Source organism: Pelobates fuscus, chromosome 1 (assembly GCF_036172605.1).
Source record: "Pelobates fuscus isolate aPelFus1 chromosome 1, aPelFus1.pri, whole genome shotgun sequence".
Taxonomy (NCBI): Eukaryota; Metazoa; Chordata; class Amphibia; order Anura; family Pelobatidae; genus Pelobates; species Pelobates fuscus.
The window spans coordinates 78141742-78168183 of NC_086317.1; the positions used below are offsets into that span (position 1 = coordinate 78141742).

General features: G+C 40.5%; 1 protein-coding gene across 1 annotated transcript in view; it reads left to right on the forward strand.

Moving 5' to 3' along the window:
• The first annotated feature begins 24174 nt into the window (after nt 1-24174).
• The window catches only part of NOS2 (nitric oxide synthase 2), a 40819-nt gene continuing 38551 nt past the window's right edge, over nt 24175-26442 (forward strand). Inside the window, exons 1-2 of the mRNA XM_063444089.1 lie at nt 24175-24233; nt 25851-26026. Coding sequence (XP_063300159.1) covers nt 25914-26026 — 113 coding nt within the window. The 5' untranslated portion in view covers nt 24175-24233; nt 25851-25913. The remainder of the gene's footprint in view (nt 24234-25850; nt 26027-26442) is intronic.

Here is a 26442-nt window from a genome sequence, read left to right on the forward strand (position 1 = left end):
ATGTTTTTTGTTTTGTTGAAATTGCAGTGACCACTAGTGATGTACCGAACTGTTCGCTGGCGAATAGTTCCCGGCGAACATAGCGTGTTCGCGTTCGCCACGGCGGGCGAACACATGCGCGGTTCGATCCGCCCCCTATTCGTCATCATTGAGTAAACTTTGACCCTGTGCCTCACGGTCAGCAGACACATTCCAGCAAATTAGCAGCAGACCCTCCCTTCCAGACCCTCCCACCTCCTGTACAGCATCCATTTTAGATTCATACTGAAGCTGCATTCTTAGATAGAGGAGGGAAAGTGTAGCTGCTGCTCATTTGATAGGGAAATTGATAGCTAGACTAGGGTATTCAGTGTCCACTAAAGTCCTGAAGGACTCATCTGATCTCTACTGTAAGGACAGCACCCCAAAAAGCCCGTTTTAGGGCTAGAACATCAGTCTGCTTTTTTTTTTTTTCTTTTTTTTTCTGTGTAATGTAATTGCAGTTGCCTGCCTACCAGCTTCTGTGTCAGTCTCACAGTGGATACTGTGCCCACTTGCCCAGTGCCACCACTCATATCTGGTGTCACAATAGCTTAAGCTTGCATTTAAAAACAAACATTTGTTTTTCACTGTAATAGATTGAATAGCAGTTAGTTGTCTGCAAGCGTCTGGGTGTCAGGCCTTCAGCGTGTGCTCTGCCAACCTCTGCAAGTGCACTTTACAACTCATATCTGGTGTCACTATAGCGCGCCTTTAAAAATAAAAAAAAGTTTTCCACTGTAAGCTAATAGCAGTCAGTGTCCTTAAAGCGGGTGTCAGGCCTTCAGCGTGTCCTCTGCCAACCTCTGCAAGTGCACTTTGCCACTCATATCTGGTGTCACTATAGCGTGCCTTTAAAAAGAAAAAAAAGTTTTTCACTGTAAGCTAATAGCAGTCAGTGTCCTTAAAGCGGATGTCAGGCCTTCAGCGTGTACTCTGCCAACCTCTGCAAGTGCACATTGCCACTCATATCTGGTGTCACAATAGCGTTGATTTAAAAACAAAATTTTTTCACTGTTATAGATTGAATAGCAGTTAGTTGTCTTCAAGCGGGTGTGTCAGGCCTACAGCGTGTACTCTGCCAACCTCTGCCACTGCACAGTGCCACTCATATCTGGTCGCACAGTAGCTTGCACGCATAGTACCACTAATCCAAAAAAAATTACAGGCAGAGGCAGGCCACCCCACAGGGGCCATCGTGGTTGTGGTGCTGTGATTCCCTTTTGCCCTAGAATAATGCCCAGTTTTCAGAGGCCACGTACCCTGAACTTGAAAAGTTCTGAGGACATAGTTGACTGGCTAACACAGGACACCCAATCTTCTACAGCTTCTGCTCGGAACCTTGACGCACCATCCTCCTCCAGCTTAGCTTCGGGCACCTCTCAAGATACCACTCACCCGCCTGCCGCCACCACCAACAGTAGCACCACAGCCGCTTCACTTGGTATGTCAGAGGAGTTATTTACACATGCGTTTGAAGAAATGAGTGATGCGCAACTATTATTGCCAGAGGATGTAGATAACAGGGATATATGTCAGGCAGGCAGCATCACACACATGGACGTACGGTGTGATGATGATGATGTTGTACCCGCTGCTGCTTCCTTTGCTGAGTTGTCAGATACAAGTGAAGCGGTTGATGATGACGATGCGTCCATGGATGTCACGTGGGTGCCCGCTCGGCAAGAAGAAGAACAGGGCGAAATTTCAGATGGGGAGACAGAGAGGAGGAGGACGAGACGAGTTGCAAGCAAGGGGAGGTCGTCGCAAGGAGCTAGTGGCACAGTCAGACAGCATGCATCGGCACCCGGGGTCAGCCCGACAGCACGCCAATCAACGCATGCTGTGTCCACCACCAGAATGCCGTCATTGCAGAGCTCAGCAGTGTGGCATTTTTTTTGTGTGTCTGCCTCTGACAACAGCAATGCCATTTGCAACCTGTGCCAAAAGAAACTGAGTCGTGGGAAGTCCAACACCCACCTAGGTACAACTGCTTTGCGTAGGCACATGATCGCACATCACAAACGCCTATGGGATCAACACATGAGTACAAGCAGCACACAAACTCAAAGCCGCCATCCTCCTCCTGGTCCAGCATCTTCAGCCACGTCAACCACTGCTGTCCTCCTTACCCCCTCTCAACCATCCGCCACTCCGTCTCTAGCCTTGAGCAGTTCCCGCTCATCTGCCCACAGTCAGGTGTCTGTCAAGGACATGTTTGAGCGTAAGAAGCCAATGTCAGAAAGTCACCCCCTTGCCCAGCGTCTGACAGCTGGCTTGTCTGAACTATTAGCCCGCCAGCTTTTACCATACAAGGTGGTGGAGTCTGAGGCGTTAAAAAAATTTGTAGCTATTGGGACACCGCAGTGGAAGGTACCCGGACGAAATTTCTTTTCACAAAAGGCAATCCCCAACCTGTACTCGATTGTGCAAAAGGAAGTAATGGCATGTCTGGCACACAGTGTTGGGGCAAGGATCCATCTGACCACTGATACCTGGTCTGCAAAGCATGGTCAGGGCAGGTATATCACCTACACTGCGCATTGGGTAAACCTGCTGACGGCTGCCAAGCATGGAATGCGTGGCTCTGCAGAGGAGTTGGTGACACCACCATGACTTGCAGGCAGGCCTGCTGCCACCTCCTCTACTCCTCCTACTCCATCCTCTTCCATAACCTCCTTGGCTGAGTCCTCTTCTGCTGCTGCGTCTTGCTCCACATCAACGGCACCCCCCCAGCTCCCCAGGTACTATTCCACATCCCGGATACGGCAGTGTCACGAAGTCTTGGGTTTGACTTGCTTGAAAGCAGAGAGTCACACCGGACAAGCACTCCTGTCCTCCCTGAACGCACAGGTGGAAAAGTGGCTGACTCCGCAGCAACTGGATATCGGCAAAGTGGTTTGTGACAACGGAACAAATTTGTTGGCGGCATTGAAGTTGGGCAAGTTGACACATGTGCCGTGCATGGCACATGTGTGTAATCTGATCGTACAACGCTTTGTGCATAAGTACACAGGCTTACAGGACGTCCTGAAGCAGGCCAGGAAGGTGTGTGGCCATTTCAGGCGTTCCTACACGCCCATGGCGCACTTTGCAGATATCCAGCGGCGAAACAACATGCCAGTGAGGCGCTTGATTTGCGACAGCCCGACACGTTGGAATTCAACACTCCTAATGTTCGACCGCCTGCTCCAACAAGAAAAAGCCGTTAATGAATATTTGTATGACCGGGGGTGCTAGGACAGCCTCTGGGGAGCTGGGAATTTTTTTGCCACGTTACTGGATGCTCATGCGCAATGCCTGTAGGCTCATGCGTCCTTTTGAGGAGGTGACAAACCTAGTCAGTTGAACCGAAGGCACCATCAGCGACATCATACCATTTGTTTTCTTCCTGGAGCGTGCCCTGCGAAGAGTGCTGGATCAGGCCGTAGATCAGCGGGAAGAGGAAGAGGAAGAGTTGTGGTCACCATCACCACCAGAAACAGCCTTATCAGCATCGCTTGCTGGACCTGCGGCAACGCTGGAAGAGGATTGTGAGGAAGAGGAGTCAGAGGAGGAATGTGGGTTTGAGGAGGAGGAGGAAGACCAACCACAACAAGCATCCCAGGGTGCTCGTTGTCACCTATCTGGTACCCGTGGTGTTGTACGTGGCTGGGGGGAAGAACATACCTTCATTGAGATCACTGAGGAGGAGGAACGGGAAATGAGTAGCTCGGCATCCAACCTTGTGCAAATGGGGTCTTTCATGCTGTCGTGCCTGTTGTGGGACCCTCGTATAAAAAGGCTGAAGGAGAACGACCTGTACTGGGTGTCCACGCTACTAGACCCCCGGTATAAGCAGAAAGTGGCAGAAATGTTACCAAATTACAACAAGTCAGAAAGGATGCAGCATTTGCTAAATAAATTAAAAAGTATGCTTCACACAGCGTATAAGTGTGGTGTCACAGCACAACGGGAATCTAACAGGGGAAGAGGTGAAAGTCATCCTCCTCCTCCCACGACCACGCCGGCAAGGACAGGACGCTCTAAAGACGTGTTGTTGATGGAGGACATGCGGAGCTTTTTAAGTCCTACGCATCGCCACAGCCCTTCGGGATCCACCCTCAGAGAACGACTCGACTGACAGGTAGCAGACTACCTCGCCTTAACTGCAGATATCGACACTCTGAGGAGCGATGAACCCCTTGACTACTGGGTGTGCAGGCTTGACCTGTGGCCTGAGCTATCCCAATTTGCGATAGAACTTCTGGCCTGCCCCGCTTCAAGTGTCCTGTCAGAAAGGACCTTCAGTGCAGCAGGAGGTATTGTCACTGAGAAGAGAAGTTGCCTAGGTCAAAAAAGTCTAGATTACCTCACCTTTATTAAGATGAATGAGGGATGGATCCCGAAGGGACTGACACTGGGCGATACATTTGACTAAAAAAGGCCTGATGAGCTGCCTTGGGCTAAAAATGGTCCACACGCTGCTGTATTTTAGCTCTGAATGCCGGTTGAGTTGCGTGACTTATCCGCCACCAACTAGGGTTCAAGCCGCAATGTTTTAGGGCACTTTCTGAGGGGGAAACAAACATCGATTTTTATGGCCGCTGCTACAGCAGCGGATGCAACAATACCTAATTTTTCAGGCATGTGTACATGCCTATTTTTTCGGCCCTCTGGTGCTGCACTGTGGCTTCAAAAAACAAACCAAAAAAAAAGGCACATAACAGGGATTAAACTGATAGGAATATTACTACTTAACACACCACTCCTATCTGGTGGCACATTAGATTGCACGCGCAGTGCCCCAAATTTGAAGTAGGAGGACCGACCAAGCATCTTTTTCCATCTCCCGGTTCCTAAAATAGATGCCATATACACGTACCCTGATAGGGCGCCAGCTCGTTATTCTCTTGGGCGCCAGCTCGTTATTCTCTTTTTCACTTCACTTGGGACACTTTACTGCACTATGTGCACTTAGACCCACTCTTTGTCTTGCACACTGATATTCCTAGCCAGCATCTGTGATGGGAAATCAGGCAGTCATCTAAACGTTTAGATTGAGCTTTAGCTTAGAACACCCTTGAAGGTGTTTAAGGAGATTAGGGATAGTTTAGAGGATTCTTCTTAGACCTCTCTGAGTCTTTATAGCCCTTCTACCTATCCAGCATTTCTAAGAGAAAGGGTGGCTGTGTGTCTGTGATACATTTAACTTTATATCACCTTATTGACACTTTATCACTCCGGTCTCCATACTCTCTGCCTATGCCCATCTATGCCCCTGCCAATGTTATATAATAGGTAATAGTATTACCATTATTACACAATTAGGTCTCTGAGGAAAGGTGTCAATCCATATCTGCCAAGTGACCCTATGTAGGGGGAACAGTCCCTATTCTGCTCTGTGTCAGTGTGTATCAGGGTCCCAGAGGACAGGTGTCAATCCATATCTGCCAAGTGACCCTATGTAGGGGGAACAGTCCCTATTCTGCTCTGTGTCTGTGTGTATCAGGGATCCTTAGGATAGGTGTTAATCCATACCTGCCAAGTGACCATATGTAGGGGGAACAGTCCCTATTCTGCTCTGTGTCAGTGTGTATCAGGGACTCTGAGGACAGGAGTCAATCCATATCTGCCAAGTGACCCTGTGTAGGGGGAACAGTCTCTATTCTGCTCTGTGTCAGTGTGTATCATGATCTCTGAGGACAGGTGTCAATCCATATCTGCCAAGTGACTCTATGTAGGGGGAACAGTCTCTATTCTGCTCTGTGTCAGTGTGTATCATGATCTCTGAGGACAGGTGTCAATCCATATCTGCCAAGTGACCCTATGTAGGGGGAACAGTCTCTATTCTGCTCTGTGTCAGTGTGTATTATGGTCTCTGAGGACAGGTGTCAATCCATATCTGCCAAGTGACCCTATGTAGGGGGAACAGTCTCTATTCTGCTCTGTGTCAGTGTGTATCATGGTCTCTGAGGACAGGTGTCAATCCATATCTGCCAAGTGACCCTATGTAGGGGGAACAGTCTCTATTCTGCTCTGTGTCAGTGTGTATCATGATCTCTGAGGACAGGTGTCAATCCATATCTGCCAAGTGACCCTATGTAGGGGGGCCAGTCTCTATTCTGCTCTGTGTCGGTGTGTATCATGGTCTCTGAGGACAGGTGTCAATCCATATCTGCCAAGTGACCCTATGTAGGGGGAACAGTCTCTATTCTGCTCTGTGTCAGTGTGTATCATGATCTCTGAGGACAGGTGTCAATCCATATCTGCCAAGTGACCCTATGTAGGGGGGGCAGTCTCTATTCTGCTCTGTGTCAGTGTGTATCAGGGATCCTTAGGATAGGTGTTAATCTATACCTGCCAAGTGTCCCTATGTAGGGGGAACAGTCCCTATTCTGCTCTGTGTCAGTGTGTATCAGGGACTCTGAGGACAGGTGTCAATCCATATCTACCAAGTGACTCTATGTAGGGGGAACAGTCTCTATTCTGCTCTGTGTCAGTGTGTATCATGATCTCTGAGGACAGGTGTCAATCCATATCTGCCAAGTGACCCTATGTAGGGGGAACAGTCTCTATTCTGCTCTGTGTCAGTGTGTATCATGGTCTCTGAGGACAGGTGTCAATCCATATCTGCCAAGTGACCCTATGTAGGGGGAACAGTCTCTATTCTGCTCTGTGTCAGTGTGTATCATGGTCTCTGAGGACAGGTGTCAATCCATATCTGCCACGTGACCCTATGTAGGGGGAACAGTCTCTATTCTGCTCTGTGTCAGTGTGTATCATGATCTCTGAGGACAGGTGTCAATCCATATCTGCCAAGTGACCCTATGTAGGGGGGACAGTCTCTATTCTGCTCTGTGTCAGTGTGTATCATGGTCTCTGAGGACAGGTGTCAATCCATATCTGCCAAGTGACCCTATGTAGGGGGAACAGTCTCTATTCTGCTCTGTGTCAGTGTGTATCATGGTCTCTGAGGACAGGTGTCAATCCATATCTGTCAAGTGACCCTATGTAGGGGGAACAGTCTCTATTCTGCTCTGTGTCAGTGTGTATCATGGTCTCTGAGGACAGGTGTCAATCCATATCTGCCAAGTGACCCTATGTAGGGGGAACAGTCTATATTCTGCTCTGTTTCAGTGTGTATCAAGGTCTCTGAGGACAGGTGTCAATCCATATCTGCCAAGTGACCCTATGTAGGGGGAACAGTCTCTATTCTGCTCTGTGTCAGTGTGTATCATGGTCTCTGAGGACAGGTGTCAATCCATATCTGCCAAGTGACCCTATGTAGGGGGGACAGTCTCTATTCTGCTCTGTGTCAGTGTGTATCATGGTCTCTGAGGACAGGTGTCAATCCATATCTGCCAAGTGACCCTATGTAGGGGGGACAGTCTCTATTCTGCTCTGTGTCAGTGTGTATCATGGTCTCTGAGGACAGGTGTCAATCCATATCTGCCAAGTGACCCTATGTAGGGGGAACAGTCTCTATTCTGCTCTGTGTCAGTGTGTATCATGGTCTCTGAGGACAGGTGTCAATCCATATCTGCCACGTGACCCTATGTAGGGGGAACAGTCTCTATTCTGCTCTGTGTCAGTGTGTATCATGATCTCTGAGGACAGGTGTCAATCCATATCTGCCAAGTGACCCTATGTAGGGGGGACAGTCTCTATTCTGCTCTGTGTCAGTGTGTATCATGGTCTCTGAGGACAGGTGTCAATCCATATCTGCCAAGTGACCCTATGTAGGGGGAACAGTCTCTATTCTGCTCTGTGTCAGTGTGTATCATGGTCTCTGAGGACAGGTGTCAATCCATATCTGTCAAGTGACCCTATGTAGGGGGAACAGTCTCTATTCTGCTCTGTGTCAGTGTGTATCATGGTCTCTGAGGACAGGTGTCAATCCATATCTGCCAAGTGACCCTATGTAGGGGGAACAGTCTATATTCTGCTCTGTTTCAGTGTGTATCAAGGTCTCTGAGGACAGGTGTCAATCCATATCTGCCAAGTGACCCTATGTAGGGGGAACAGTCTCTATTCTGCTCTGTGTCAGTGTGTATCATGGTCTCTGAGGACAGGTGTCAATCCATATCTGCCAAGTGACCCTATGTAGGGGGAACAGTCTTTATTCTGCTCTGTGTCAGTGTGTATCATGGTCTCTGAGGACAGGTGTCAATCCATATCTGCCAAGTGACCCTATGTAGGGGGAACAGTCTCTATTCTGCTCTGTGTCAGTGTGTATCATGGTCTCTGAGGACAGGTGTCAATCCATATCTGCCAAGTGACCCTATGTGGGGGGAACAGTCTCTATTCTGCTCTGTGTCAGTGTGTATCATGGTCTCTGAGGACAGGTGTCAATCCATATCTGCCAAGTGACCCTATGTAGGGTGAACAGTCCCTATTCTGCTCTGTGTCAGTGTGTATCAGGGTCTCTGAGGACAGGTGTCAATCCATATGTCAAGGTGTCAATATGTCATATGTCAGGTGTCAATCCATATCCATTGTGATTTAGGAATGTTAGGTGATTTCTGCCCTTTATGGATTAAAACCAGACTCTGCATCAACTGTGTAATTTTCCATGGGAGTTTTGCCATGGACCCCCCTCTGGCATGCCACAGTCCAGGTGTTAGTCCCCTTGAAACAACTTTTCCATCACTTTTGTGGCCAGAAAGAGTCCCTGTGGGTTTTAAAATTCGCCTGGCCATTGAAGTCTATGGCGGTTCGCCCGGTTTGCCGGTTCGCGAACGTTTGCGGCAGTTCGCGTTCGCCGTTCGCGAACCGAAAATTTTGTGTTCGCGACATCACTAGTGACCACATTCCATACCTTATTTTTCACTCTTATAATAAATAGAAATATATGGTAAACTAGTTTGTTACAAGACAAGTAATTAGCTGCACACTATCAAAATCTATATGCACATTTAAACAACAAGGGGTTTTCAGTGGCACTCCAATAGCCATTAAATTGTAAGCTTGCTGGCCACATCAAGCCAAAAACCTTGCTTCTTTCAGCTAATAGGCAAAATGTCTGATGAGACAGAAAGGGGTATTTTCCTAAACCTTTACACACGTATGAACACTTAATAGGGTACACATTGGTGGCCAGCAGCACTATAACATGGCTGTGTAATACAAAAACAACACACAACAAAGGGTTTCATCTTGTGTAAACATATTTTGTTACCTGCATCACCACCTTTCTAGTATATCTCTAACAATACCCATGTGATCTTATTTATGTTGGGCAAACAACGCAAAAAATGAAAGAACTCTATGGGCATTGCACTAGTGGACCTTCTGATCCCTGCCCATTTGAAGGAGTAAAATAACATATAAACAATTCAAATAATTGAACACATACTGAAGGCAAGGAGAGGTGGTGTCAGGATGAAGAGGTTAAAATTACCAGAAGCCAACATTTTCTAAATTCAAGAAGATACTCTCTAAACACTTACTTACCGCAGCTCGTTCACTGATACCAGGGCCCGATCGTTTGGCATGATGAAATTTGGCAGACATGGCAATACTTTCTCTGCAGTGTAGTGGGGGAGTTGGTGGAGCTGAACAAGTGGTGGGGCAGACACCTCAGAAGTAGGGATCTGCGCTCCTGGAGTAGATCACTGAATTCCAATATGCTCCGGCGCTCACGCTCTCCACCGACACCACAAACCCACTATCCCTTTCCTCCATTCGTGATCTCTCACCTCCCCCTTTTAGTTTTTCTCTCTCTCTTATTCTCACGCCTCTCTGCTTCTGTCCTTTACTTCCTTATCGCAAGATGCACTCCCCCTTTTAAAAGAGGTCTGGACCACTTTGATACCTGGAGCTTGAATCCAACAACAGCGACATTCAGTTACATTTTCAGGTTAAATTAAGGGGAGCGCCATTTCAAAACCCATGCCCTCTCACGTACCGAAATGGTGCATGGTCATGAGCTGCCCCCTTGTCCTTCAGCACTTAATGCATGTTCTATGCGAAGGCCCTTTACTTTTGGTGGGCCTGTTTATTTGCCTCTGCACATAAACTACTGCTTCACTTATATGTGTCCGAGCTTTGAGAGAAGCTCTCTATTTCTCAAGATGGATGTTTCACCTTTCTGTTCAATGACTGAGGCTATGCTTTTCTTTTCAATTGTTACTGCCCTTGGAAAACTGTTGTGTAATTAAATAAAAAATAATAATAAATAAAGATTGTCAAAAATTAAAAAATTACCAGACGCCTTTTCAATCAAAGAGCTTGACTCCCTGAATCCAAAATGCGTAACTTATGGCTATGATGTATCCCCTTTGATTTAGAATATATTAAGATGCTTTTCATGCCTTTTTGATTGTTTGATTTTTAACACATTTTTTTAAGGTTTATAATAATTGTGTCAAATTGGTTCTGGCTTTCTGTCACATTCTTCCTTGATAATCATAGGGACACACTTTTTTTTTTTACACAAGACATAGGTTTATTTAATTTGAATTCTTACATTATGTATTCAGCGTATTAAGCTCATTCAAATTAAGCAGTATTATTTATCACTTTGGAATATTTACACCAATAGCCATACAATTTCTATAAAGATAGCTTCACAAATCTGAATTTAGATTCATAAAAAAAAATTCAATAATATACATTTGTTCACTTGCACTTTATATACATATGAACTATATTAACTTCTAATCATTACATTTTAAGATTAATTCCCTAGTGCATCTCTGTGTATTATTAATTATATATTTGCACTTATTTGATTTAAGTACTTTAACAGGGGTTTTCATTACACGAGAATTAAAAGTGAGAATTCATAGTAAATTTCACATGTAAGGCTAAAGTATCTGAAGTGGAAGCATATCTGGCTTAGAGAATTCTCCAGTTTGGCACATTTTTTACTTGAATTTGAAATTCACTTTGAATTCACCTTGAATTTTCCCTTTAGTAAGAGTTCACTAATATATTTGTTTCTCTTTTAGGCATGGGATTTCAGACTATTTGTGATTTGAGGGAATGTAACATATTTTGTAATAAGAAACTAATATTGGAACTAAGTAGTATTGATGCTGTTTTACTTCCTGGTTATATTGAATGTGTGGTTTTGGGTTGCGATAACTATGTGACCTCACAGACGAGCATGCATAATTTCCACTCTGAACGTTGGGATTTTTTTCTGGACATACAGGATAGTTGCTATTGTCATACCTGATGTCACTACCTCTATTAGTAACTAAAGGATGTAACTAAAACAACAACTATTTAATAAGCAATTACACTTGTTCATTATGAGATCTTTTGCAACTTTGGTATTACCGATGATACTTCATCCAATGGTTTGTTAAATCACTGCAGTTATGCTCTCATGCACCTGCTTGTATTATTTCTGCCCTGGGGGCTTGGGGCGTGTTTATTGTGTATGTCAAGTAGGATTGAGGTGATAATACCACGTCTGTTGTTATTTCCACTGTTTGTGTGGTTGTTACCTGGAGTGATAACATGATTGTGAATAATTGCAATAGTTGATTATGCACTATAAACGTGTAATTTGTTGTGGGGAATGACATGCATTTAGAAAGTCTCTTAATGTTGTCCACTCTGTTATCCAATAAAGGCCGTTTTGGACAATCAGTTTGTGCTGGGACATTTCTTCAATTGCCAGATGTCAACTGTTATGGCCGCACATGTGCCATATCCCTTTGCAGAAGCCATGCCCCTACTGAGAACATTAATTATTAATATACTGTACACAAAAGGAATATTGTGAAAGGAAGTTTGTTGTTTGTCTGCTTTTCTCTTCTGTAATTTTACACTGCTCTGTCACACCCTTTTAAATATCTGTACATGATTATGATACTTAATGTATAATAAATATTTGGATTTTGTATATAATGGTGCCCCCTTCATTTGTTTATATATGACATCCACAAACTTGCCTATATTTAGTATGGTGGCAGCCAATATTGTTTATTTTAAATATTAATTACTGATTATTATTACCCTCTATTTTGTTCTTTTATATTGAGAAAATAACAAAAAAGTGGTAAAAAAAATGTACTTTTAAAAACTTACATATTATTAGATATATTAGACATAGTACAGCACTCCTGAGGATCCTGGTAATATTGGTCAGGTGGAATGCGAGTCAATACAGGTAAAATTATTTTGTGAAATGCTACATAATTGTTACATAGGAATCTAATTCAATTATTTATAATTATCCCCAAGTGGTTTGGATTTGACTACTAGCAATTAGAACTGATCAAATTCTCATTGTATTTAAATTATTTGGTTTTCTTGGATGTTCTAATTATTAGTCAAGTATTAAATGAACATAAATGGTGTTCACCAATTGGGGCATTGACTATTCTTTCCAACTAAAATATATAAAGGTTTATGCCTAGAGACCCTCATTCAACATAATAAAAAATCAACAGCAATCTCGGGTAATGATACATCCTAGGGGAACAAAAAGAAGCGCTATTCGCAAACGACGTGCTGTTATTTTTCTCCAACCCAGACACATCCCTATCGAGATTAATGCAACTGATAGATAGATATAGTTGCATGTCATATTATGAAAATAATATTAGAAAGACTCAAGCACTCCCTGTAAGACTACCGACACAAGTCAATCAAACATTGCGGGACAAATACACCTTTGGCTGGCAAATAAAAGTCCCTTACCTACCTGGGTATCCAAATGACAAGAACATCTAGCCTTTAAATAGCAGAAAACTGTGTACCCATGCTAAATAAGTTGGACCAAGAATTAAAAAATGGGGAAACCTGGAAGTGTTGTGGCTGGGTCGCGTAAATACCATCAAGATGATGGTCATGCCACAGATATTGTACATATTCCGGACAATCCAAATTGAGATACCTAATGCTATACTGAAGAAATTTCAAGCTCTCATCAATGCTCATGTTTGGAAAAAATGTCCTCCACGCATCTCACATTGAAGAGTCAGGAGACCCACACAGAAGGGGATCTTGGAAATACCATGAGTCCGATCATATTATATAGCATCTGCACTCTCACAAGGGATACATCTCCTGACAAGTCTTTAGACTCCTCTGTGCTATCTCTAGAGAGTACTTCCATGGCACCGAATTATATGACATCATTATTATGGAGAGCCGAACCCTTACAGGCCGCGCAGAAAACCAAACTCTCTCGCACAAAACACACACTAAAAACATGGAATACCTGGACACCGAACCTAATCGGTCCAAACAAACAGACCTCTCAGTTACACAATGGGCAGACTTGAGGATCCATGCCGTAGATACCGGTAAGTGGTGTGATACAGAAGGCATTAAGTCATTCCCTGACCTCCAAAAAGAGTTATCCCTCCCATCAAAGGAAATTTTTGTTTACAATTCAAAATAAATGAAAATGAGACTTTGAAAAAAAAAAGGTTACGTTTTAAAACTCAAATTTTTTGGAAAGTTTTTGTTACTTTCTCTAATAAAGTTGGAGGGCTTAAACTCCTCAGTCTTGTGGTGGACTTTTTACAAATACTCTTTCTATATTTTATGTAACTTTTTTTTGTGTTGTTTTATATCTACTTTAATTTAATGGCAATACTGACCAACAAAAGCATTATATTTGTATTGCTTACTGTCACAACAATAACAGTATCTGTGTTCTCTGACCTGCAATGGTGCTTTTAGTATATATATATATACATACACTAAAAGCATACCAACAATGGGGTATGGGGGAAGGGCGTTTAAAGGGGCATATAAATTTGTGTCTGAAGTAGAAGTAGAATATGGGGCTACATCCAATAAAGCCCCCAAACGAGGGAAATAACTAAGATAACTTTAGATTAATAAAAAGAGAAAGCGAAAGGGAGATGCTCAAAGGCATTTTTTAAATGCCTTAGAATAATTACACATTCACATACTACAATCTACAATTTGAAGACCCTTACCCCCTCAGGCTTGAAGGCAGAACTAGAACTAGCAAATATATTATAGGTTTTAGTTGATTGATTTATGTGTTTCATCTTTTTCTATACACCTCATTTTAGATACACTAGTATCAGTATATATACCTCATTTCTGGTTAGGATTTCAAAAAGTTATAATCCATCTGGGATGTGTACCTTTAGAGAAAAACCTGAAGTTATCAAAATTGTATAGTATTTAAAAACTTTATATCTAAAACATGGCGCTTTAGGTTTCAGTCTCAATATAGAATTTTACTATGTCCCTTATATTTTATGTTATGTGGGGAGTCTAGGGCTATATCAAGCACTGATTCTTTAAGAGATAATCCAACTTTTGTCTCTAAAGAAAAATGCGATATTACTAAACAATCTAATTTTGCATTGTATTATTAATGCAACCTCTAAGATAAAGACTGCTCATTTATTTTATTTATTTTACTTATTTTATGTTTTCACATCAAAAAAACGTTCTAAACCACTAATAGTGAAACATAGACAGCCCTCCCGAGTGCACCGGGTAGCAGCTGTCTTCTTTGGGAAACCGGAGCTCCATCTGGACTTTACACGAGCGAGCACGGAGTTTTTTTCACTGCTTCACGATGAGTATTACGTTTTTATTCATGTAAGAGTATTTATGTAGGGGGGGAATCTTTTATATCTGGAGAAATAAACTTTTGTCACAGAGTTACACTATATACAGTTTTGTCTCCTTCTATCTAAGGTATTTCCACATATATTTGGACCCCCATGATCCACTACATTATTGGACTATTTTTGTGCAGGACTTATACCCAGATTTTGCAGACTTTGGATTTTCTTTTTTCTTTTTTCTGTTGTTGGTATTTGTCCACAATTATTTTGGACTTTAGTTGTTTGTACTTTTGATTTTCCATTTTATTCTCTACCTTGTTTACATATGTTTTATTGTTTTTAATGCTCTTTATATTGAGACACCCTTATTACTAAAAAGGGGACTATCCACTAAGCGCTGAAATCTACATGTGCATCTTTACATTCACATACTTGTTAACACTTAGTTTAAAATATTACATTACGTTGGAATCAATCATCTACAACCTGAAAGTCCAGTCCACAACTCAAATATCCCACATGTACAGAATTTACCATTTAGCAGATGGGAAGCCATAAAGCAGGTCCTCAGGCCCATAGACACAACTACATTGATGCTTTGAAAGCTGTAAGGTTAGCAAAGCATAATATATACATACATTAAATGTATTAAAAAATAACAATAAAAGCAATTTTAAACCTTCAAATAAAGGAGATCCAAAACAAATCTGATTACATTAGGGATGTTCCAAGACAAATGATAATACTGCGAAGGAGTTAAAAAAACAAATGTATTACCGTACTAGCTGATGCTTAGTTAAAATAGATCATTGATAAGGAGCAATTGTTTTTTCCCCACTGTTCAGACTTTAGTAATTTTTTTTTTTTTTTTTGTGTCACTCGTTTTTTATTGATGCATTCATAGGTTTAGCAAGAGTGGCATACAATATTTAGCAGGGTGTCAGCCGATATTGTTTATTTTAATAATTGATTATTATTACCCACTATTTTGTTGTTTTATATCTACTTTTATCCATAGTCATCAGAAGCTACACGTTGCAATCTATGGTACAGATATAATTTAATGTCAATACTGACTAACAAAAGATACTGTGAATGTAGTAATCAGATTCAAGTAATATATATATATTGCTTGCTGTCACAACAAGAATCGTATCTCTGTCCCCTGACCTGCAATGGTGCTTTCATTATATATGCAGTACTAACAGTTCCATGTTGAACTTCCAGTGACCAGAATGAGAGTGTGTGAGAGCGATAACACTACATTTAACACACCTACTCCCCATTCACACCTGAGACCTTGTAACACCAACAAGTCACATGACACCGGGGAGGTATAATGGCTAATTGGGCCCAATTTGGACATTTCCACTTAGGGGTTTACTCACTTTTGTTACCAACGGTTTAGACATTGATGGCTGTGTGTTGAGTTATTTTGAGGGGACAGCAAATTTACTCTTTTATACAGGCTGTACACTTACTACTTTACATTGTATCAGAGTGTCATTTCTTCAGTGTTGTCACATGAAAAGTTATAATAAAATATTTACAAAAATGTGAGGGGTGTTCTATATATATATATATATATATATATATATATATATATTTATTTTTGAAAGAGAGGTTCAGTGTGTGATTCTGATATTTTTGTTCATGCAAACATGCAATAAATCGTGTGAAATTATGTGATTCAGTGTACAATGGCTAAACAGGATTAAGATATACAATCCTCTACTGCTTGTTGTAGACATATTATAACATTACGAAACTGATCGTATTTTTCACAAAAGTGAGGGGAAATGTCTGTGCGTCTTATGGAGCGAATGTGCCCTTCTCTCTCCCCTCCTTGGTCCTCGGTAGGTCTCCTACCTTTATGTAGTGTGGCCGAGCGGAGCAGTGCGCACCGCACTACAGGAACCTCTGTTTCCTGTACCCGGCCGGACTGAAAGGAAGTGAGCACTCAGTGCTCACTTCCTTTCAGTCCGGCCAGGAACAGGAAGCTGAATCTCCCGTACCTGTACTGCGGTGTGCACTGCTCTGCTCCGCCACGCTACATAAAGGTAGGAGACCTACCGGGGACCAAGGGGGGGAGAGAGAAGGGCACTAAGGGACAGGTGGAGGGGTGGTAAGGAACACTATAGGACGGGGGTGGGTGGAAGAATACTATGGGACGGGGGGAGTGGGTGGAAGAACACTATAGGACAGGAGAGGGAGGGGAGTGGGTGATAAGGAACACTATGGGACAGGGAAGGGGAGTGGGTGATAAGGAACACTATGGCACAGGGGATGGGAGTGGGTGATAAGGAACACTATGGGATGGGGGGGAGAACACTATGGGACAGGGGAGGGGAGTGGGTGATAAGGAACACTATGGGGGAGGGGAGTGAGTGGTAAGGAACACTTTTTTTTCTTCTTCTTGTTTTCCTACTCTAAAAACTAGGTGCGTCTTATGGTTAAGTGCATCTTATAGAGCGAAAAATGAGGTTAATTAAATACATTTTTAAAAATTTTACTTTTAGACATAACATATATATTAGAAAGATAAAGATTTTATCACTTTTCTCCAGTATATATGTTTATGTCACTGTCTTTTTACATTATGTTTTTTTCACAGCCATATTTTAATAAGTGTATTCGTTTTTAATTTTACTTTTCAATTCCCAAAAGAATAGGGCTAACAAGGCTCTGAGACTGTCCTTTCCATAAATCCTGAGGGTTTCTCAGAGATGACCTCTTCTCCAAGAGAGTGTAGCAGTATGCTCTTAAAAGAGCAAGTGATTATAATCCAAGGGAGTATAGTGCTTATAGCAATCCCCAGAGTAGCAAATATAGCTGTTCCCTCCCAGCATGAGATGAGGCTCTATGTTGAGGGTGAAGGAGAACTGATTTATTGGCAGCCCAACTGGCCTCATATGCAGGTCACCATTCCTAATACATATTCCAGGGGCATTCCCCACTGGACCTGAGAGGAGACTGTGACAAAGTACACAACTTAATGACATTAACTCTCAGGTCCAGGACATACTTATCAATAACACCCCAACAATAAGGTACCCCCTCAAGTCCTATATCCCCAGAAAGCTTGGATCTGAGCGCCCAACATGTCCCAAATGCACTCAAATCCCATGAACGCAGCCGAAACGCCATTGGGGTATAGTTTAGACCAAAGGCACACAATGTGCCTGCCCAAAAGAGTTCCATGAATTAAGGCTGAGTGGTCGGTCTCTTTTGAGAGTACGAAACACATTAAAATAAGGACTACAACAGTTTGAAATGTGAGCTGGTCATGTGCCCCTTGTTCAGGAGTTTGCTTCCACCGAACGCTGTTCCATTCGCACATAATTTCCCAAACTAAACTGGAGGTGGAAGTCTCAGCGGTGTTCGCGCCGTTGAGTTCCCAATTATAGTTCAATACACTTAACGACCAAACACCGCTGTATGCGTTCGATGATAAAGATGGCAGGCGCCACGTGTTCGTCCATGCGAATGGTGGCCACATAGCTGACCGCTTAGAACTTTGCAGTTAAGGTGTTGATATGGGTCAAAAGTGTCAACCAGCGGTACACGATTTCCCTTGGTGGTCTCACTGTTCGGCAGTTGGTTCGGCATACAATCAGCATAAGTCTAATCCATTTGGTGGATCCCATACACCGAACCAGACAAAGGAAAAGGCATGAACAAAGCCTTTCCACAGTCCTAAACCAAAGTCTAACATATGGGCCATAGTCCTGAGGCAGGAGGCTGGCTAGCAGGCCCCTCCAGAATCCCATGGCAAGTTTCTGTTCGCCACAACACCTAACAACACATCTACCCTGCAATAATCCATAATGGTACTCATAGTGTTTGTCTGGTAAAGCACCTTTGTCAGTGCTTGAACCAAGATACTTTGACTGGAAAATCACCAGAAGGTATCTAGGTTTTGATGAAATTATGCTTTTTTGAAATGACCATCATAGTTCCAATTATCTACTATTTAACTTCACATTTTGACATGTGAACACATCAATTGATAACACAACATAAAGAATCATTTTCACTGACTTCTGCTCTTAATTCAAAACACTTATTACAGAGGGGATATTTGTGACTATGTTTATTTTCCCAGACATAAAGCTTCAAACATCATTATGAAGTGAAAAAAGGGTTGAAGGAAAAAAACAACCAAAATGAAAACGAAAGTAAATACTACGCCCCCCCAAAAAATAAAAATAAAATACAAAACAGGTTAGTAATATACGGTATGAGAGCCTATTGCTTAAGATCCTCTTAGGTGGCAGTGAGGCATTTTGAATAAGCCAGCTTTCCACACATTTTATTTTTAACATTAATCTCCAATATTTCCCAACTTTCTAAAAAAAGAGAAACAAAAATACAAAAATGAAAATGAAAACATTTGAGTCATGCAAAGCAAAATGTTACATCACATCACTGTACAAAGGACTTTTCCAATCGAGTTTCCTCCTTTCTATTAACCTGATTTGCATACTCTGTTATGTGAACACTGTGGAGAAGCTTTATAAAAGGCTGCCACTGTCCTCACAGTATGATATATCCGACCTGTTAAATACCAGATCGAAACAGAGATAGTCAGACAGGTAAGGCTGATAGAAACATTCAATTACACTGCCTTTTGGGGAATTGTCAATGTTCTTAATGGCGAATTCAAAATTATTATTTATTTATTTATTTTTACTTCTGTACTTTTTCATATTCATACTTAATATTCTATATTATATTCTATATTTCCTTCCGAAATGGTGCTTTAATAAATTCATCCTACCCTGACTCAAATACCATAAATATCCTAAAAAATACAAAAGCTTATAGGACACTATTACTGTGGAAAATGTGTGATATTTCATTGTTAATATATATAGTATATAGTATGTATCAATGCTTTAGGTTTTGGTTCTCCTAAGAGTGACACCGCAGTCACAGGTAAATCCACTAAGATTATGTGTTAACGTCCTCTAAACAATTTTAGTTAAAATGCCTATAACCATGCAATTTTACCCCTTCACTTTCAATGTTTGGGCTGGCTTTGCCTTGTCTGAACTGGATTATGCTAAATCTTTAATATACGTTTAAAAGAAGAAGGAAGCATTTTGTAAAAAAAAAAAATCCATACAAGAAATCGGTGATTTTTAATGTTTTAATTTTTCCCTTTGTTTCTCCATGTTCTTTCAATTTCTCCTGTTGTCTTTGTCCATCATTTAGCTTCCTCTCCCCAGCTATCTTCCATGTTCTCCCCAGCTCTCTTCCATGGTCTCTCCCCTCTTTTCCAGTTGCTATCCACACTTACCTTTCATGCTCCATGTCCATCTTCTCCATCACATTAACCACATCTTTTTTATTTTTCTCATACTTTTTGTTCTTATGCTTTTTCTGTGTCATTCTCCTGCCTTCTGCCACATTTGTTTCCCTCTCTTTTATTCCTGTTTACCCTTTTCTATTTTCCTCTTAACTCTTATCTTCATTTTCTTCTCATTTCAGTTTCCCTTGAACTCCATTTTCATTACTCCCACTGTTCTCAAAAGGTTTTTTTTTTATTGTTGTGTTCCATACAACCATCTTCATGCACATCACATTCTCTCTCTCTGTCCTTTGTAAACACATGCACACATAATCGCACTACTTCACTCATAAACACACTCTCCCTCTCCTGATCCCAGACTTTAGTAATTAATGTTGCACGTGCATACACCATATATATATTCCCTGCCTGGTCATTGTCCTCTCTTGCATCCAGACATGCTTGCTAATGTGTGCTAGTGTGCACCTATGCATCATAATGTCAGCTCGGCTATGCCCCAATTTTTTCTTTAAAAGTCATTAAAATGTGTCGTTTTAATTGTAGATCATTGACAAGGTGCTGCTACAGCTCACAGATAGGTAGCACTGCACTTAAACAATGGGGTATGGGGGAAGGGCGTTTAAAGGGGCATATAAATTTGTGTCTGAAGTAGAAGTAGAATATGGGGCTACATCCAATAAAGCCCCCAAATGAGGGAAATAACTAAGATAACTTTAGAATAATAAAAAGAGAAAGCGAAAGGGAGATGCTCAAAGGCATTTTTTAAATGCCTTAGAAAAATTACACATTCACATACTTGTTAACACTTAGTTTAAAATATTACATTACGTTGGAATCAATCATCTAAACCTAAAAGTCCAGTCCAATCCACAACTCAAATATCCCACATGTACAGAATTTACCATTTAGCAGATGGGAAGCCATAAAGCAGGTCCTCAGGCCCATAGACACAACTACATTGATGCTTTAAAAGCTCTAAGGTTAGCAAAGCATAAAGGGTTCTGAAGTTCCTGCAAGAATTGAGAATCTACTTCCTGGGCATTCCTGATTTAAAAAAAAAAAAGTTAATTATTAATGCAAAACGTGCACTATATTTTCTATCAAAACAGTCACCAGCTAACGTGACATTCAAACTGAAACAACAGAGAACTATGAACCTCAATATAAAATTAACAAGTGTGTACTTTAGATACAGAAATATAAGACATGTTTAAAATGCGTCTCTGGCTTTCAGCCAACTGCGCATACGCACATTGATAGGAACTCGCTATATCTGTTAAGAAAATGCTCCTTGAAAGACTTACCAACAAAAAGTTCTTCTATGGCTTATGAGAAATGCATTGCATTAATAAAATGGTATTTAAAATATCAGCAATCCAGTTATTTTGTTGAAAACACTTATTTTTAGGATTTAAAAACAAATTATTCACATTATTGAAAGATTCAGGGAAAGATATGTTACCCATTACATACTTCAAGAGATAAAAGTGATATTTCGGCACATTTGTATTGTTTTTTTGGAAGTACACGCACACAGTATACATTTCTAAAACATTTTTGTAGATTTTATTTTCTTTATTTCTTTTTTAATTTTTTTTCCAATCATACTTTTTATTGAGGTATGTAGAAGAATCACACGTTTAAACATTTGTGACAGAAAAGCATAGACGTTAGGTACTAGTATACTCAGGGTATAGTCATGGATATAAAACACAGGTCATATGGTAAGTAGTACAGCCTGACACATATGAGATTGTAATACAAAAGTATGTACACGGTGCTAAACATATGGACTGTGGATAAAGCAAACAAGCTAGTCTTAGGCACTGTGTGTCGAGTTATCAAAAGACAGTCTTTTATTTTAATTATTTATTTATTTTACTTCCCGCACATGTACAGTATCAAAGCCAAAAGCTTGGAGCTAGAATAGCATTCCATTTGTTCTGATGATGGAATGATAAGGACCAAAAAGAAACAAAACTGCGTTGATACAGTCTCACCTGTGTAACATGTTCAGAACCCTAGAGAAAGAGGCTAGAATTCTCTATCAGCCAATTCATGCATTTCCTTCAATAAGCAGAGATATGGAAACTCCCAATGTAAATTAGGGTTAGCGATGACACAGAGAAGGAAGTTTTCTCATCCTGAAGATTTATAAATAAAACTAGTAAACGAGCACTTAGCCACAGACGTAATTATTTTAACAGCTTATTACACGGCAAAGAAACATTGCGGCTGACAGAATTCTTTGATGGTTCTGGAACTTCTGCTAATGGGTGAGTCTGCAGATTGTCAAGCTCTTTAAAATACAATGACGATACTTATACCCAGGGGCATGTCTTTCTGGTTTATTTTTGGAAGGTAACAAAGCAGGTATAATGAACTGTCAAAAGATGAGAAGCGTTTCGCTGTTAGCAAGGCTTTGAACACACTTTAAATACATTCGGACGAAAAATATTATGGTATCGCCTGAACTGAGTTTCATTCTTTTTAAGACATACTTTAGCAATTATTTAAATTTTGGAATTTCGTTCTCACAAATGAGATTCCGATCCATGTTGCGGGCCGCGGCTGCATCTTGAAGCTGTTTAGTAGATAACTTCCTATATTTGTATCCTTGTGGGATTGCCATATTTGAGGGTACCAAATTACGCAGCTGTTTAGTAGATAGCTCATTTTTGGTACTCCTATGGCAATACTACAAGTATTAGGGAGATATCTACTAAAAAGCTGAAATACCAAAATTACGAAAAGCCCTTCCATCTTAATTTTGGTCTCTCAGACAACTTTACTAATACTAAGTAAAAAATACTTAGTATTAGTAAATGAGGGAGTTTAAATCCTCCCTCCTTCCCCTACCTGGCACAAATAGGGGCAGGTTTACTAAACAGTGAGCAGCCAGTGGCTGCTCACTGTTATAAGAAAAGTCTCGGACAGTTATTTATTTTAATGTGTCTCCCCCACTATGGGGGCACAGAGGTCCCCCTTCATTGGATTAGTGACTGGACAGCTATTGCTGCCCAGTCTCTAGTGTTTTATTATGGAAATGAGCAGCCACTGGTTCACTGTTTAGAAGAGCTGCCCCTACTCACAGCAAGGCAGGTAGAGGCAGGAGGGAGGATTTAACCTCCCACATACTGATAGAGTCATATGGACTCCCGCAGGGTGAGGCCGGTATGGTGGGGGGGGGGGATTTAGGAAGTGTCAGGGAGCACAGCTCCCCTCTGCTTCTATTTTTAAATATTACAGAAAGGCAGCTGCAAGCTGGTAGCTCCCTCCTTGTAATAAACTAAACTAATGCACAAAGAATGAATTTCAGGATGACATTTTATCCAACTAGCAATTCGTTTAATTTTGTTGTAATTTTGAAATTTGTGTTTGTCCAAAAACTAATACCCAAGTCCACTGACAGCCCCTAGTTGGACAGTTTAATCATATTATAAAGGAAATTATTAACAATAGAATACTTAGAAGGGTGACTTTACATGACATTGGCTGGAAAAATATTGAATTAACGGTTTAGCAGAGCCTTGACCGACATTGCTCAAAGAATCACACAGTCTTTACAGGAAATATAAAAAAAAAAAATAACTTAATTATTTTCGCACACATAGTCTCGTAAAAATAGAAACTTTTTTACACTTTTTGTACACCCTCCAGCTGCTTACTAATAATAAAAACCCAACCCTGAATACATCTTCCCCAAACAGTAGTAATTCCACATTGAAATAATGAAAATAACAACTAATGGATGTTTTGTTTAGAATACTTTGTTCATAGTTTTTTTTTTTTTTCTTTTTTTTTTTTTAAAACTGCTAAATGTAGCTTTAAAAAAAAAGAAAAATCTGAAGTATGTTACTCTAACTTTTGATTCAATAAAATACATATAATAGAAAAAGAAACTGAGATTTAGTGATGACTGATATCGCATTACAGTTTACTTGCAGTGATACACTTTGTAGGTTAAAGTAAACTATTGGTTGTTAACGTAAATCTCACCAATCCTGTTTTTATCCCACTGCAATTAAAGCATGAACCGAACAATGCAAATGACTAAAGTACTACTTTAAAAACTAGATATTCTTAAGGTATATTAGTAAACACTTTATCGTAGCTGTGTTTATTAACAAAACCGGAATTAAAAATGATCAGATACACTTCTTATGGGTATTTGTATTGATTCTGCAGGTATTTCTGGATATGCAAATTCCAAAAAAGCCATTAAAATGCAAACAGATGACTACTTACCTCCTCCCCTGTTCAGGGGGGGGGGGAGGGGGGGGGGAGAGGAGTGCCATAAATTTACTGTCCTCTCTCATGAGTGAGAGAGACTGACTAGATCCCCTCCTGACCTATACAAATTTCATCCAGGTGGGGACCAGGGGTGGAACAGAGATGAAGTAAGTGGGGTTACATATATTGTTTTTTTTTTTTTATATTTCATTTTGTAAACCATGCTAAAGTAAACATAGTAAAGTATGTATACATGTATACAGGTGTAGCAATGAAGTTTATTTTTATTTTTTTTTAAACAAAATGCAAGTTTACTTATATCAAGCTACAATAATTGAATGTACATCATTTGACTTGACATAGTAATTTGAAATTTTAGTCTTAATACATAGAATGTGAGAAGCTTCTTAATGGGTTGTTCCAGGCATCTTAACCGCATATGACACTTGTATAGTTTATAATGTAGAAGCTGTAATGAGTTCCCTATTTCTTACCCACTCTATTCTTTAATAGAATATAAACTCAGCAGCAATTTGCTATCTTGAAATGATCGTTAATGGTCATGTAACGTTTGTGCGGGCACATCTTGCACACACCGTAAAGTTAGGGAAAGACTTTCAAAGACGACAAACGTGCATGGCTACGAGTAGTTTCATTCATGAAAATGCTACATAGAACGTTAACAATGAAAATCCCTGTTTGTGTTTTTTGTGTATTGCTTTCCAGAGAAAGTTGGCAAATAACTACAAATCCCACAAACCTCTAATTAACAGCGGTTTATGTAATACATGCAGTACATCATTTCAAAACAATGGAAGAACCTAGATTGGCTGATAAATATTCACTCCCTGCATAAAAGATGATAAGTGGGTAGGGAACTAAGGATAAAGTAGCTTACTCTTGTATATAGTAATGAGTTTCACAATACCTAGTTGGTTCTTCAGATGCTGGTATAGTTTCCTCAGTTCTCTAGCAACATGGCCAAGTTTTACCTCCAGAGTTCTAGACTGTGTGAAGTGACTAGGTGATGAACAGGACAAGTGGCAGAGACAATCACTAGGGCACTATAGTTTTTAAGTGTTTTGGGATGGACCATATTTACCGGAATCAGTGTGGCCGGTCTAAGCAATGAGTCTTAATAGTCTGATTGTCATTATCTATCTGAGGTTGTTAAATGCTGAAGGTTGGTCTAGGGCAGAGCTATGCACCCTTTGTCACTCCACATGTCGTTGACTACATCTCTCATAATACTCTTACATCCATAATGCTGGTAAAGCATGGGAGGTGTAGTCCAAAACATCTGAAGAGCAAAAGGCTGCCTGCCACCGGTCTAGGGGCTCTTAGATATATACTTTCAAACCTGACTATTTTAACTTAAATTTAGCAAGTCGTTTGCCCATCAATTCAATTCTTTGCATAATGAATAAACTCACAGGTGTTTTATATACTCAAGACACTGGCAATTCTGCATTGAGTCATTTAAATGTTAAATATTTCATTGAAACAATGCAAAATATTCATACTGAATGCTGATCCTCATTGAAGGTGAATAACTTTAAGAAACACTACAAATGATTGTGATCATCATAGTACAATGTAATCGTATCACAGAAGGTCATTTTATTTTGAGTCAACAGAGGATGTTTCTCGTCTAGAAGTGTGAGAAAGCAACCCTTTCCTGAATTCATTTAAAGCGGGCGTTGTTGTCTTCCTTTTTTTAAAGCTAAGATTGTTATTATTATTTTTATATATTTTTATTAAAACCAACATCTATTTTTATCCAGTAGGCTGGCCCAAAGACGACTTTTTTGCACCTCCAGTCTGAGAAAAGAATTCTTTCTTGAAAAATGATGTGCCCATGGAAGCTGTTCACAAAATCTTCAAAAATCAATGACAAAACCTCTTACAATGTTATGGACATAAACAATAACAACAGCCTCACCATGGGGATAACGCAAAGGTAACACATGCTATATGTATAATGCAGTAATTCCATTACTTATAGGAATCCACGTGGGTGCATTCATCGGTGGGGGTCTACTGGAAATTTAAAAAAGAATAATAATTTTAAAAAATTCATAAACTTTTTTATGAAAACATTTGGATTGGTTATTGATTCTGTTATTTTATGCATATTCTGTTATTTTATGTTATTTTATGTATAGTGTAGTATAGTATAGAATAGCATATACTACTATGTTATTATACAGTATGCCTTTAACTATGGATGCTTCTAAATAATATATCCTGCATCAGTATATAACACCCTTACATGTCCTTATAAAAAACCTAACCAAGTTTAATATAAATTAGGAAGTCAATTAAAAAAAAAGTGTTAAAAAATTGTTACTTTGCTCATATGTTCTGTTGAATGAT